This window comes from Agelaius tricolor, unplaced genomic scaffold (assembly GCF_023055355.1).
Source record: "Agelaius tricolor isolate 1412-34295 unplaced genomic scaffold, bAgeTri1.0.p SCAF_25, whole genome shotgun sequence".
Lineage (NCBI taxonomy): Eukaryota > Metazoa > Chordata > Aves > Passeriformes > Icteridae > Agelaius > Agelaius tricolor.
The window spans coordinates 2,271,575-2,285,975 of NW_027269285.1; the positions used below are offsets into that span (position 1 = coordinate 2,271,575).

The following is a 14,401-nucleotide window of genomic DNA, read 5'->3' on the forward strand; positions in this document are numbered from 1 at the left end:
TCCGCGGGAGAACCGTCCCGGCGTGGGGGATTCGCCCCGAGGCAATGAAAGGCTCCACTTTTTCCTTGTGTTGGGGGGGGGGAAATTGGAAAAAAAAAAATACAAGCAAGCCCCACTTTTGCCAAAGCTGCCGTCAGCAGTTTTCCACGGCGGCGAGGAAGCAAAGTCCAAATTGGGTTTAAATTTCAGTCGCCGTTGCCCGTTCAATGGTCAGCGGGACCCCCCCCGGGGGCGCGGTGCGGGCCGGGCGCGGTGCGGGCAGAGGTGAACCTGCCGCGGGGCGCGGGGCAGGTGGAGATCGGCCCCGAGACCCCCGGGATGGGGATGGGGCTCCGCCGGGGGCTGCGGGCGGGGGGCGCTGTCAGCAGGATGAACCGGGGCGGGGGAACAGAGAGGAGAAGTCGGGATGGGAAGGGGACACCTGGGGGTCCACGCATCGCACCCTGCGCGGGGAGCAGCCCCGCAGGACCACGAGGGCTCCGAGCTGCTGCGGCCGCGCCTCGCTGCGCGTCCGCGGAGCGGGAGGGCCCGGGGACGAGGGGGGGACAGGCCGGGGGGCAGAGGAGGGGGCCGGCCGCCATCCCCCCCCCCCCCGTCCCGCCTGGTCGCAGCGCAGGCGGCGGGGGCAGGAGCCTTGGAAGGATGGCAGGGCGCTTTTTGAAGATTTGGGGGTAAATATGAAGTGACAAGAGACGGGTCTTTATTGTGAGGGCTCAGCCGCCTGGCGCCAGGGCCCTCTTCAGCCACCGCGGCCCTCAGTTAATCAGCGCAGATCTCCAAACCGGCCTCTCCGAGGGGACACCCACCGCGCCCGCCGCCCCCCCGGGCCCCGGCGCGGCGGGACCGGCCCTAATCCCTCAGCAAACAGCCCCGGAGTGTCCCCCCTCCTCCTTATCTGCCTCCCCCCGCCCGGGTAAACAGCCCCTCCGGCCGGGCACCGCCGCGCTGGCCCCGGCCGCGCACCCGACGCGCCTCGACGGCGGGGTCTGGGGATCTCCTCCGCGGGCGCGGAGCTGCGGGCGGGACCCCCCCCGCTCCCGGTCGGGGCGGCTGCCGGCAGGGTGGGGGGCGACGGCAGGGAGCGACTCACCCGCGCTGGAGGTCGCCGCTCGGGGCCTCGCCGCCGCCCGCAGCTCTCCGCCGGGCCGCGCTTCCGGCGGCCGCCCCGTCGGCGCTGCGCGGCTCTGCGCGGCCGTGCGCGGCTGTGCGCGGCTGGAGCGGCGGGCGGGGCGCGCCCCACCGCGATCCGCTCTCCAGGATCTGTCGTAAGGCGGCCGCCGCCGGGCTCCCCCCGGCCTCTCCCCCCCCCTTCCCGGCCCGCCGCCCCCGCGGAGACCGGCGGGGGCCTCTGCCGCCGCCCCCCGCCCCCGTGGCTCCGCTCCCCGCTCCGCCGAGGTGGCTCCGCGCTGGCCCCGCACCGGCGGCGCAGCCGGGGCTGACCCGGTATGCGGAAAGGAGCCGGGGGTGGGATTTCGAGCACTTTTCTCTGTCATTGGTTAATATTTTATTCTGTTGACATGTTTTCTTACTGCCGATGCTTCCGACACCTTCTTCTTCTTTTTTTTTTTCTCTCCCTTTTTTTTTTTTTTCCCTTCTTCCCTTCCTCCCTCCCTCCGCGCCCCCCGCCCCCCCGCGCCCGGAGCTTGGCCGGAGCTGTCAAAACCCCGCCTATGCAGATCCACAATTGGTCTGAAACGCGTAAAATCAGCAATCAAGGGGGCTTGGCTCATTAGCGGGCGGATCAGAGCAGGAAGGACATGTGAGATAGTCACAGTTTTACAGAGATCAGGACAAGATCTCACCGCTCCCACTCGGCTCCTTTGGCCATGAGCAGCCCGAGCCCCAGCGCCGAGCGCGGAGCGCGGAGCCGGCGCGGCCCCGCCGGGGCGCAGCCCGGGCCCGCGGGGGTGTGAGGGCAGCGCGGCCGCCCCTGCTCCGCCGCGCCCCGCGCAGCCCCGCGCAGCCCGACCCGGCTTTTGTTTCTATTTTAGTGTCGGGAAGGACTTTCCTGGGAGGGCTCGTTCCCTCGCTCGCTCTCCCTCGCTGCAACAACAACAACAAAAAATAAGGACCTACTGTCTCCCCTCCGCAGACCGGGAGTCCCAGGAGCCGGGAACTGCCTCGCTTTTCCTTTTTTTTTTTTCCTTCTTATTTTTTAATTTCTTTTTATATTTTTTTTCCTTTTTTTAATCCCGAATCTAGTTCGGCTGATTTTCGCCTCTTTTTTATGCTTTTTTTTTTTTTTTTTTTTTGGAGACTGTGTGTGTGTTGTTGATTTTCCTTCCTCTTCCAGAGACTCGAGCGAGTTCGCTGGGCAGGAGAGAGAAAAAAAAAAAAATAAAACCCAACAAATACACACAGAGAGCATTTTTGTAAAGGGAATCCCTCTTTTTCTCCTGGATTTGTGGATGCACCGATGAGAGATCCAGCCTTCCCAGGGACTGCCATGGCTTACCACCCCTTCCACGCACCCCGGCCGGCTGACTTCCCCATGTCCGCTTTCCTCGCAGCCGCCCAGCCGTCCTTTTTCCCGGCTCTGGCTCTGCCTCCGGCGGCGTTGGCGAAGCCCATGCCGGACCCGGGGCTGGCGGGGGCGGCCGAGGCCGGGCTGCACGTCTCGGCCCTGGGACACCACCACCAAGCCGCCCATCTGCGCTCGCTCAAGAGCCTGGAACCCGAGGAGGAGGTCGAGGACGACCCCAAAGTAACGCTGGAAGCCAAAGAGCTTTGGGACCAGTTTCACAAGCTGGGCACCGAGATGGTGATCACCAAGTCTGGGAGGTAAGAGCCGGCCCCGCGCAGCCCCCCCAGCCCACCCCGCACCTGCGCGGCCGCGCAGCGCCCTCGCCCCTCGCTCCATCCCGCTTCCCATCCGTCCCGTGAATTAACGCGGGGAGTTTCGATCCTTGGAGTTTTTCGGAGGTGTTTCCACCCCGGCTCCTCCGAGTTTTCCCGTCACCGCTCCCCCCGCCTCCCATTACTGCTTTTCCGAGCGCGATCCCAAATTAAATTCGTGCGCGTTAATTGAGCACTCGGAACCCCCCGCTCCCGCTGTTTACGCCGCTTCCCGCCGCTTCCTTCCCTCCTGCCAAACTTTCCCCACGTCCGGGGTCGTCCCCGGCCCTGCCCGTGGCCCCGGGCCCGGGGGAGGCAGCCCGAGGTGCTGAGCGAGCGGGTCGGCGAAGGGCAGAGAAAGAGAGGAAAACAAGAATATATTTTCTCCCCTTATTTCCCGAAATGGAATTTTTGAGCTCTTTCCCTTCCTTCTGCCACGGTGTGGGCAGCACAGCGGGATGAGAAGAGGTGGGACGGGAGGAAGGCTGGGAATCCTCAGCGAGCTGAACTGAAAGATGGTGGTTTGGGAGCAGCAGCCGGGGCCGGGCGGTGCGGGAGCCTCGGCGGGGCCGGGGCCGGGGCTCGGTGGGGCCGTCGGGGGTCGGCGGCGGGCGGGGGCAGCCCTGTACCGCTCTGGGTCTCTCCGCAGGAGGATGTTCCCCCCGTTCAAGGTGCGGGTGAGCGGCCTGGACAAGAAGGCCAAGTACATTTTGCTGATGGATATAGTGGCGGCCGACGACTGCCGGTACAAATTCCACAACTCCCGCTGGATGGTGGCTGGCAAGGCCGACCCGGAGATGCCCAAGCGCATGTACATCCACCCCGACAGCCCGGCCACGGGGGAGCAGTGGATGGCCAAACCTGTTGCCTTTCACAAGCTCAAGCTCACCAACAACATCTCGGATAAGCACGGCTTTGTAAGTGCGGCTGCGGGGCAGAGCGGAGCCCCCCGGGCAGGGACCCCGGGCAGGCGCGGGGTCTGCCCGGTGCGGGCTCTGCCCGTGATCTCCCCGGGTGAACCGCGGGGTTTCAGAGCCTCCTCCAGCCGTGTCGGGCTGAGCGGCGAGGCCTGGCCAGGCCTTGGGGTGGCCCGGCTGTCCCGCAGCCCCTGGTCCTGCCCGGCAGCGAGGGGCAGCTCCGGTTCTCCGGGGGAAAAAGGAGAGCTGGGCTGCGGGCAGCCTCGGGCTGCCCTTGGCTCCCGCATCCCCGGCCTGTCCTGCTGCTTCTTCCCAGCCTTCGTGGCTCTGTGGGGAGAGGAATTTTGGGAGGTGGATGTGCGGGGCCGAGGCCGTGCGGGGGCTGCAGCCAGGGCAGCCCCGACGGGGGGGTGGCCGGGCAGGGGCTGTGGCTGCCACCCGGAGCGAGCGGAGCCGGGGCCCGCGGCACCTGCGCCGGGCTCCCGCAGGCGGGAGAAGGGCTGGAATCGTTGGCACCATCTGCCTCTGAAAGCCCCTGTTTATATCCCCGTTGATGGTATCTGCATCACCTAAAGGAGGTAAAACAAAACGAAGGAATTAAGCCAGAAAAGCTACCAACCAAAATAAACAAAGAAAGGAAAAGGAAAGAGGGAGAGAGAAAAGAAAGCCAGCGGAGAGTGAGTGAGTGAGTGAGAGAGTGCTGGCCATTTGCAGAGACCCGCAGAAGGCAGGGTCAGGAGGCGAGGGGAGCGCGATCCTGCGGGAATGCTCGGAGGGGGAAATCCCAGCTCTCCTTCCTCCGAGCGAGCGTTTCGGGCGATAAAGGGAAAGTTCATCGTGCAGCGCTGCTGATACGGCAATTAGCGGGGAGCCGGGGGCTGCGGGACCCCGCTCGGGTGGGAGCTCAGAGCAGCTCCGCGCCTCCCGAAGAACTTTCTTTCCCCTCTCTTTTTTTATTTTTTCTCCTCTCTATTTTTTCCACTCTCTCGATTTTTTTTCATTTTTTTTCTCTCTCACTTTTATTTTTTTTTTCTCTTAAGGCAGGAAACAGCGTCTTTGTTAAATAATACATTGCGAGGTTATTTATAGCCAGAAAGGTAAATCGATAGAGAAGGAGTCTAAAAAATATCTTCTTTTTTTTTTGTACTGGTGAAAAACTAGTTTGATTCAGCGCTTTTAACGGTTCGCCTCCTTCAATTAAAGATTTCTGGTGTCTGTCGTTGTCCAAAATCCGGAATGTTAAATCTGCGAGATGAGGGTTTAGCCAGTGCCCATCTGGTCAGAGAGGGATGATTATTTTTTTTAAAGGAATGCAGATTTGCACGCCTGAACGAGACTTTTTGCACCATTTTTATGATAAATCCCATCTAGATTATATCAATATAACACCGATCCGACAGTTCATCAGCAGGTGATTATTGCTTGGGTTAAAAAAAAAAGGGGGGGATTTTTTTTATTACCTTCTAAACCGAAATGAAGTGATAATTATTTAGCCATTTGGCTGACGTTATTTGACAATAATTACTCAAGCTTTCGCCGTCCCTCTACGAATTCTGGGCAGTGAATTCTGCATTTCAGTCCGACCACAGCAGGTTGGGGAATTATTTAAAAGCTATCGTGCAGGAAAGCAGGCAGCGAGGGGCAAGGGGTCGGAGCGGCCCCGGGGGCGCGGCTTGGGCTGTTCAGCCGCTTCCAAAAATCCTCAGCCAAATCACGGGGAATTCGGGTTTTACTAAAAAAAAAAAAAAAACAAACAACAAAACAAACTCAGGAAAAAAAAAATAAAACGAAAGAGTAGAGAACGGCTTTGAGTGTTGGCGAGGCTCTCAGACACCTGGCTGGAAAAGAGAAAAAAAAGTCTGTTCCTTCTGCAATGTTGCTCCGAGACATAAATTTGCTATGGCTCGTGGTGAAACGCTCCTTTCAGGTCGCAGGAGCTGGCTGGGGCTGGCACCGGCTCCTGCCGCCCCCGACACTCACCCAGAGCCTTTTAACATTATTTTTTTTTTTGTGGTGGCGAGGGATAGTAATTTATTTTTAAGGACGGAAATATGAAAAGCGGTGAGAAACGTGTCGAAAAGTCGCCTCGCGTTTGCAGGGTTGTAATAAAACTGGGAGATCCCTTTTGCTGCTTTATTGCCGTGCTTAACACCCGCAAAGATGCTGCTCTGCCTGCGTTCCCTGACCTCCTTCTTTGGGGACAGATCCTGCAATGGCATCAACAAAAAAAATTAAGAAATCTCCTTCTCTGGCATCCGCCGGAATTCCTTCCTCACGGTGAATTTGAGTGGTGTGGTTTTTGGGGCTGTTTTCGGGAGAAAAGGGGGTTTTTTCTTTAGGGAGGGAGCTGGAGGCGTGGGGCTGACGGCAGCCGCGGGCTGTGCTCTCTCGCCCATCCCAGACCATCCTGAACTCCATGCACAAGTACCAGCCCAGGTTCCACATCGTCCGGGCCAACGACATCCTCAAGCTGCCCTACAGCACCTTCCGCACGTACGTGTTCCCCGAGACCGACTTCATCGCCGTCACTGCCTACCAGAACGACAAGGTACGGCCGGGCAGCCCTGCCCCTGTCCCTCTCCCTGTCCTGTCCCCATCCCCGTCCCCATCCCTGTTTCCACCCCTGTCCCATCCCTTACCCCATATCAGGGTATTTTTCTGTCTGTGCGTGTTGGCGAGGATATTTCAGGGCAAAAAGCAGCAAGAGTAGAAAGGTTCAAACTCAAGCCCTCAGAATAGGATGCACCCTCATACTGCTTGTGTTATTATCGCTGTTTTTAGTGTTAACATTAGTGCTGTTGTCAGTATTTTTATTATTACTGTTAATAATTCCCTGATGGAGTTTGTTGCGCCTTTCTGGGCCGTGGGAGTCTTTGCTTCAGGCTCAGGCTCTGAAGAGCAGCACCAGGCCTGGGCAGCTTCACCAAGAAGGTGCCCAGGGCTCTGGAGGAGCCAAAAAATAGAGGCAGATAAGCTAATTTTAGTTACTTTCGTGATTTAGCAAGTGTCACTCCGTGAGCAGGCAGAGCCAGGAGAGCACGATGGGGAGCAGAGAGCCTCTGCCGTCCCCTTCAAGAGTTGTGTGTGTGTCTTAACCCAAAAGCTGACCCCCACCTCCACCCCTGGCTGCTGATGCTAATTGACAGCTCTGTCTGAGGGTCCTGGTGGGCTTGTTTCCCTCGTAAAGTTTATGGCGAAGAGTCACAATCGATTAAAGAGCACTTTGTCTGCTCGGCCGCCGCAAGCTGCGCGGCCCGGCCGCCGGCCGTGGGCCCCGTCGGGCGGGGGATGCTCGGGCCGGGGGATGCTCGGGCCGGGGGTCGCGGCGGGGCCGGGCAGCCGGGCCTTTTCCAGAGCCCCTCTCGGGGCCGTGTTTCAGGGCCATGCATTATTGAGCGCCCTGATGTCGCCGGCCCCAGCAGCCCGTGGCAGGGAGGGATAAGAATAGCTTTTAACCAGCGCCGAGCAGCTCAGTCGCCATCTTCCCTCCGGGGGGCCGTGAAAAATAACTTCCTATCATTAAGACGCTATTAATAATTCAAGGCCAAACCTCAGCATCATTTTTAATAAAGCATGCGGTGTGTTAACGCGGGCTCCGCAGCCTGCGCCGCGCACCCCGCGCTCCCCGACGGCGGCGGGGAGGGGGCGGCCGGGGCTTCACACCGCCCCTTCTCTCCTTCTTCCCCCCCGGCAGATCACGCAGCTGAAAATCGATAACAACCCCTTCGCCAAGGGCTTTCGGGACACGGGCAATGGCCGGCGGGAGAAGAGGTAAGGGGTGCGCCCGTCCCCCCGGCTCCGCGCCCGCGGGGGCACGGCCGGGGGCCGACGCTGCCTTCTCCCGCAGGAAGCAGCTCTCGCTGCCGTCCCTGCGGATGTACGAGGAGCCCTGCAAGCCCGACCGCGACGGCGGCGAGTCGGACGCCTCCTCCTGCGAGCCCTCGGCCGTGCGCGATGCCCTGCACTCGCCCGTGGGTGCCCTCCCCAGCCCCCTGCGCCTCAAGGGCAGCGGCAGAGGTAAGGCAGGATACGGTCCCCAAATGTCCCCAAACGTTCTGCTCGTGCTGATCTCCTGTGGGCAGCGAGGGAAAACACTGGGGAAAATAAAGGTGGGGATGCGCACAGGGTTCAAAAGGATAAAATCAGAGGAAACGCAAATGGCATTCACGAGTTGCAACGTTTTTCTCTCTATGTATTTTCTTTTGAATGTATATTTGATCCTCTATCCACCTGATGTGGATGTAATGCTTCTTGTATTTAAATTATACAAGAAGAAATGGCAAAGCAGCCTCTGTGCTCGCCGCGTTAGCCCGGTGTGCCCTGCCTTCCATGGGAATCTCAACCTCTCCTAAAAAAGAGAGAAAAAAGAGAAAAGAAAAAAAATTAATACGTTTGAAAGAGGAAAAAAATGTTGTAACTCCAGGGCTTCAGGCTGGTAAATGAAAATCAACCAGCATCTCCCACGCTGCAGTTGTTGATGCTGGGTTTTGTCTCGCAGCACTATCAATCTGCTCTTTAAACTTTCCACCAACTCCATTCCCTGCAAACCTTCATCAAAACTGCAACCCCCCACCCCGAGCTGCAGGGAGGGTTTATTACACCCCTCTCCACTTTCAAAGGCTTCCCTGAATATTTGCCCCAGCCTGCAGAGCTTCACCTCACCCGCACCAAAAGGCTTTTCTCGTTTAGTGGAGCCGTTCAGGCAGGGGCTCAGCTCCCCTCATCTCGCATCCCCCTGCCTCGTCTGAGGGCTCAATGGGGTTTTTTAAATTAAAGCCCTTTTTAGAGAAGTCTGTACCATACTCCCAGCCTTAAAACTGCCTCTTTAACCTGTCTCAACCTGCACATTTGGAATAAATCCACGGTGCACTGGCAATCAGCTCCATGTAATTAAATAGACACAGGACCATTTCCTCCCGCGCTGCCCACTGCCCGCTCTCTGCAGCCCGCTTGGACTTTGCAGCTGAGGAGAGCGATGCTGTAACAGGTTCTGCTTCTCCATCAAACATGTTTTCCTGCCTGGCACAGCCACAGGACTTGCTGTTGTTAATCCCCATTCTCCAGAGCAACCATAGCACGAGGGCCCATTTCTGTCCACAAGATGAGTCTCTCCCATTAATAATGATCGCGACTTCACTGTCCAACCTCTCCCTGACACCAGGGCTCTTGTGAGTGACCCCTTCCTCGCCTCCCCTGGGTGCTTCTGCTCTGACCCTGTGCCCCTCCATCCCCTTGCAGAGGAGAAGCCAGGAGCTGACAGCGACACGGAGGTGGAGAAGGTGCCCGAGGAGCGGCCGGTGGCAGCAGCCAGCCCCAGCGCGGAGGACGCGACGCCCCGCGGCAGCCCCCGGTGCCCGGAGGAACGGAGCAAGGAGAGGCACAGCCCAGAGAAAGCCAAGGATGGGGCATCCCCCCGGGAGGGTCCTGGCGAGGGCCTGTTCAGCACACGGGGCCTGGAGAAGGACAAGGTGGAGGGAAGGAGGAAAGAGACGGAGCCGGGCAAGAAGGACACGGAGGGCGGCGGGCTGGGCAAGGAGGCCTTCGCCCCGCTGATGGTGCACACGGACAGCCCCCCGCACCTGAGCACCGGGCACCTGCAGAGCCTGGCGCTCTCTGGCCTCCATGGGCAGCAGTTCTTCAGCCCGCTGGGCGCCGGGCAGCCCCTCTTCATCCACCCAGGACAGTTTGCCATGGCGCCCGGCGCCTTCTCTGCCATGGGCATGGGACACTTGCTGGCCTCGGTGACCGGCGGGGGCAGCCTGGAGAACGGAGCCCTCTCGTCCGCCCCGGGCGCAGCAGGGACGGCCACCCCCTTCCCTTTCCACCTCTCCCAGCACATGTTGGCCTCTCAGGTAAGCCCTGTGTCCCTAACCTTATCCCTGTTGTCCAGTTGTGCCCTGGAATCTCCTCTTCATGTTCTCCCAAAGAGCTCCATGAGTGAGCGCAGCACTTTGGGGATGCAGGTCAGGCCTGGCCAGTGTCACCCCCGGTGTGGGGACATTCAGGGTGACCCCATTGAGAGAAAGGAGCTGCTGGTGCCCCAGCCTCCCCCAGGCCCTCTGCAGCCCACAGGGACAAGGGGTGACACACCCCTGAGATGTTACAGATTTGGCACAGGCAGAACACAGAGGACGTTTTGAAGGCAGCTTCGGGGTTGATTTGAGAAGGAATCTCGATTTTTTTTGCAGCTGCTATGGCTCCTCCATAGTCAAGGGCAGAGTCAGGAGCTGTGGCCCTGCCTGACCTGGCTGTCCCCATCCAGCAGCTCCCTGTCTTCCTGTCAGCTCTGAAGGGCTCCCACAGCGCCTGTGCTGATGCTGCCTTTCCCATCTCCTCTGGTGGAATATATAAAGATGTCTTTGAACTCCCCTAATTTATCCATCCTGCTTAACAATGTGTTTTAATGTGGTTAAGGGGCTGTGATGCTGCACAGGCAGCGTGCGGGGAGGGGATGGGGCAGATCTCAGGCAGGGGTTTGTGCTCGGTGGCACCAGCCTGGCTCGGGATGGGGTGGAAGGGGCTGTACTCCCTCTCTTTGTGTGGAACGGGCTGATGCCCCCACACTCTGTTTTTAGGGTGATACTGGGCTGTTCCATCCTTGCCTTGGCTTTTTTTGGGTACACAGCTGCGGAGGGATGGAAGGAGGGGTGATGCAGCAGAGCAGCAGCACAGCTCTGACAGCTCTTTCTCTCTCTCTCCCTCAGGGAATCCCGATGCCCACCTTCGGCGGACTCTTCCCCTACCCCTACACCTACATGGCAGCGGCCGCAGCGGCTGCCTCGGCCATGCCGGCCACCAGCGCTGCCGCCGCCGCGGGGCCGCTGTCCCGCAACCCCTTCCTGGGCAGCAGCCGGCCCCGCCTGCGCTTCAGCCCCTACCAGCTGCCGGTGAGCATCCCGCCCAGCACCAACCTGCTGACCACCGGCCTCCCTGCCAGCCTCAACCCCGGCTCCGAGGGCTCCAAGGGCGGCAGCAGCCGGGAGCCCAGCCCGCTGCCCGAGGCGCCCCTGCACAAGGGGGGCGGCCAGCGCCCCGCCGCCTCCCCCAAGGGCTCCCTGAAGGAGTCCCTCAATGAACTGCAGAACATCCAGAGACTGGTGAGCGGGCTGGAGAGCCAGCGGGAGCTGTCACCCGGCAGGGAGTCCCCGAAGTGACCGGCGGGGCGGGCAGCGAGCCCTCCCGGCGGGGCGGAGAAGCACTGGTATTTTGTACAGCACAGTATAAATATTTATTGCGGAGCGAGGGCTGGGAGCGAGCGGGGCTGCCGGAGCGGAGGGACGGAGCCCGGCGGCCGTGCGGAGCCCCCGCCCCGGAGCCAGGAGGGAGCAGCTGGAGCGCAGGGCTTGCCCACCCCTCGGGCTGGGGGGCTGGGAGCGGCTCCCCCCGCCCCAGCGAGGCCACGGAGCCCCCAGGACCCCCCAGCCCCTCGCTCCGGGCACTGGGTGAGGAGCTGGTACCGAGACACCTGATGGACGGGGCGGCCCCTGCTTCGGTGGGGGGTGAGAGGGGCCAAACCCTCATCTGTGCAAGGGGAGGGGGAAGGAAAAAATAATTTAAAAAGAAAAAAAAAAAGAGATAAGAAAAGGAAGATGGAAACCAAACCGCCTCGGCAGTCACCGCCGAGCAGGGCGGGCACGGCCGGGGGAGCCTCGTGGGTACCTGGGCAGATATTTATGAAATAAATGGTAATTTGTGTAAATAAGCTATAAGGATCCCAGAATATGCAAATTGGTATTAATTTATTCAGAGTTGTACATTGGTGTGTACATAATATTTAGAGTTTAACTCCTCGCATTTAAGTTTTTTTTTGGTTTTTTTTTCATTTTACATGAACATATATATTGTAAATGAAAACTATTTAGCTCTTTGTGATTGAAGGAGATATCGGTTTCTCTGTGTTTTAAAATATTGTTTATCCCGCCTGTTCTCTAGGACAATCATGTGCCACTGATAAAACAATTTTTGGAGTCATTAAAACTAAGATTTCAATCCTTTAACGGACTTTTGCAAGGAAAAAAAATAAATTAACGAATCCAAAACGTAACTAAACTATTGTTACAGTGCGGGGTATAGAGAATGCAGGAATAAACCTCAGGTTTTTATTTTTCACTCCAGAACAAAAAAAAAAAAAAAGTATAATAAATTTAAATATCACAGGACTGTGCTCTATATTTGTTTTAAAATAAAAAGATACATGATTTGCAACGTGCTGGTTACTCGGGTATCTGTCTGTTCAGTTTTGATGAATTCTCACATCTTTCAATAAAAAAAAAGTCTACTCGGAGAAGTCCTGCCGGCTCCCGCCTGTTTCATTCCCGCGGCCGCTCCGCCCCGTCGGGGCCGCCGCTGCTCCGCAGGTGCGCAGCGCTGGGAGCCGCCCTCCCTTCCGCGGGGCGCGGAGCCTCCGTGAGTGACGGGGAAAGACGGAAACGCCCCGGGTTGCGCGGCCGCGGCCCCGCAGAGCGCAGGGCAGGACCCGCGCAGGGCTCTGCCCGTCGGGGTTCGCCGCCTCCCGGGCCCGGCAGGTGCGCGGGGAGGGGGCGCGGAGGCACCGCGGGTGCGGCGGGGCAGCGGCACCGGGATGGACCTTCCGCGGCTGCCAGGCTGTGCCCGGGGCCAGCCGGCGGAGCAGAGCCGGGACCGGCCCGCCGCGGCTGCGGGGACGCTCCGGGACCGGCGGGGACCGGGGAGCGCTGCCCACAGGATGGAGGGAGCGGGGCAGAGCGGCACCGGCGGGCGTGTGGAAAGGGTGACGGGGAAAGGGTGACGGGGACGGGGTGACGGGGAACGGAGGACCCGGGCACGCCGGTGCCGTCCGGGCTGGTGACGGAGCCACCCGGGAGCGCCGGTGCTGTCGGGGATGGGGCCGCTGCGAGCCGTGGGCTTTAAATCCCCCCGTTCGCCCCGGCACCCGGAGCCGCTGGGGCCGTCGCGGGACCTCTGTTTTTTGGTTCCCCAGCCGTTCGCGGTGCCCGTCCGGGGTTCGCGGCCCCGGAGGAAGGAGCGGTGCCGTTCCCCAGCCGTTCCCCCGCCGTTCCCGGTGCCGTGCGGGGTTCGCGGCCCTCGGCCGGGCGCAGGGCGCCCTCTGCTGGCGCCGCCGCGCGGCCCCGACGGGGCGGGCCCGGGCCCTCCTCGGCCTCCCCCGCGCTCCCGGCCCCGCGGGCGGGGAAGGGGCTTTGAACCCCCCCCAGTGTGTGAGGAGAGGTGTTGGGTGCGTTATGCGGTGGGGGGAGAGGAGATGATGCCGCTGTGGTTATTTCTGCTCGCAGGGGGAGCAGCAGGGTGGGAATGGCTTCCCCAGGAGGAGGGAAGTGTGGTGACTAAAGTTAGGCTTGCAGGATTATATTGGAATAAACAAGACTCAGGATGAGCAGCAATTTAATGGGCTGTGTGTTTAGTGAGGGGGCACAGCCTGTGCCAGTGTGAGGGCTCCTCTGGCCCTTTCCCTCTAATCCATCCAGGCTGGATTTTGGCAAAGGTGGTTGGGAAAATCACAGTGGGGAGATGGTGACAGTGTTGCAGAACATGCTGGGGCAGTTCACTGTGGGTTCCTGCCATCCTGGTAGGTCAGGGATGGCCCTGTCACCCATCCTGGACTGGGGACGAAGCACTGGTGCCAGCGGGACATCGCAACCTGCCCACGGAGCACAAAGCTGCTCTTCACTGGGGAGGGGAAAAATGTTCTGTGGGTTCATGACAGTGACCCCGAGGAACCGTGCCCAAAGGCAGGGAGCAGGGCCTGCCCCCACAGCCAGGCTGTTTCAGCAGGAGCCAAGCTACTCCCTGGCCGTCCCCAGGCTCTGAGCAGCCCCATTCAAGCAGCTCGATGAGCAGCTCCCGATTAGTCACGCACTGGGCTGGGATTTCTGCTCCTCAGCTGGGAAAAGGCGCTGGGAGGCCCCGCGGGGGCACACCCGGCACAGCACCCATGGCCCTGCTGCTCTGCACCTGGCAAAGCCCGGCTTGGCTGTGCCACCGTGCTCACTGTTGAGTCACAAAAATAAAGTTCTGGGTGTTCTGGTGGTGCCTGGAGCTGCTGTTTTACCACCTAAACGCTGGTGCCGTGTCAGCAGAGCAGCGAGGTCCTCACACACCAAAACCTTCACTGGCTTAGCGGTGAGCTCTGGATTTCTTCAGCTGAACGCACGAGGTGCTTGGCCGGGCACTAAAAATAGCAGAGCTGCCCTGAGGGCTCCGTGGGCCTGGTGGACAAAGCGCGGCTGCCTTGGCTGAGCTGCCGTGCAGCACAATAGCGCTGCTGGAAGGGCTCCATGGGCGGGTGTTTGTAAACAGGAACATGAGCTCATGCCAGAGCATCTCACAGCCCTGCGGAGGGGGAACACTGCCACGGCTCTTGAACCTGGGCAGCCCAGGGGGGCTCTGCAGGACCCCTCACCCCTCATCTGGGCTACTGTGCTCGTGGGTTACCCCAGGGCCACTGCGCATTTTGGGTCTGGGTGTGGGGCAGAGTAACAGAACCAAAGAACGGTTGGGAGGAATCTTAAAACCCATCTTGTTCCAAGCCCCTGCTGGGGGTAGGGACACTTTCTACTAGTCCAGGTTGTTCCAAGCCCCATCTAACCTGGCCTTGGACACTCCCAGGGATGGAACAGCCACAGCTTCTCTGGGCAAGCTGTGCCAAGGCCTCA

General features: G+C 60.0%; 1 protein-coding gene across 1 annotated transcript; it reads left to right on the forward strand.

Annotated features, from left to right (window-relative positions):
- Positions 1–1,806: 1,806 nt before the first annotated feature.
- Positions 1,807–12,025, forward strand: TBX2 (T-box transcription factor 2). Its single transcript, XM_071447943.1, has 7 exons — positions 1,807–2,781; positions 3,485–3,752; positions 6,154–6,300; positions 7,447–7,523; positions 7,600–7,769; positions 8,991–9,604; positions 10,457–12,025. The coding sequence occupies exons 1-7, from the start codon at positions 2,417–2,419 to the stop codon at positions 10,904–10,906; spliced, it is 2,091 nt and encodes a 696-aa protein (XP_071304044.1). The 5' UTR covers positions 1,807–2,416; the 3' UTR covers positions 10,907–12,025.
- The last annotated feature ends 2,376 nt before the right edge of the window (positions 12,026–14,401 follow it).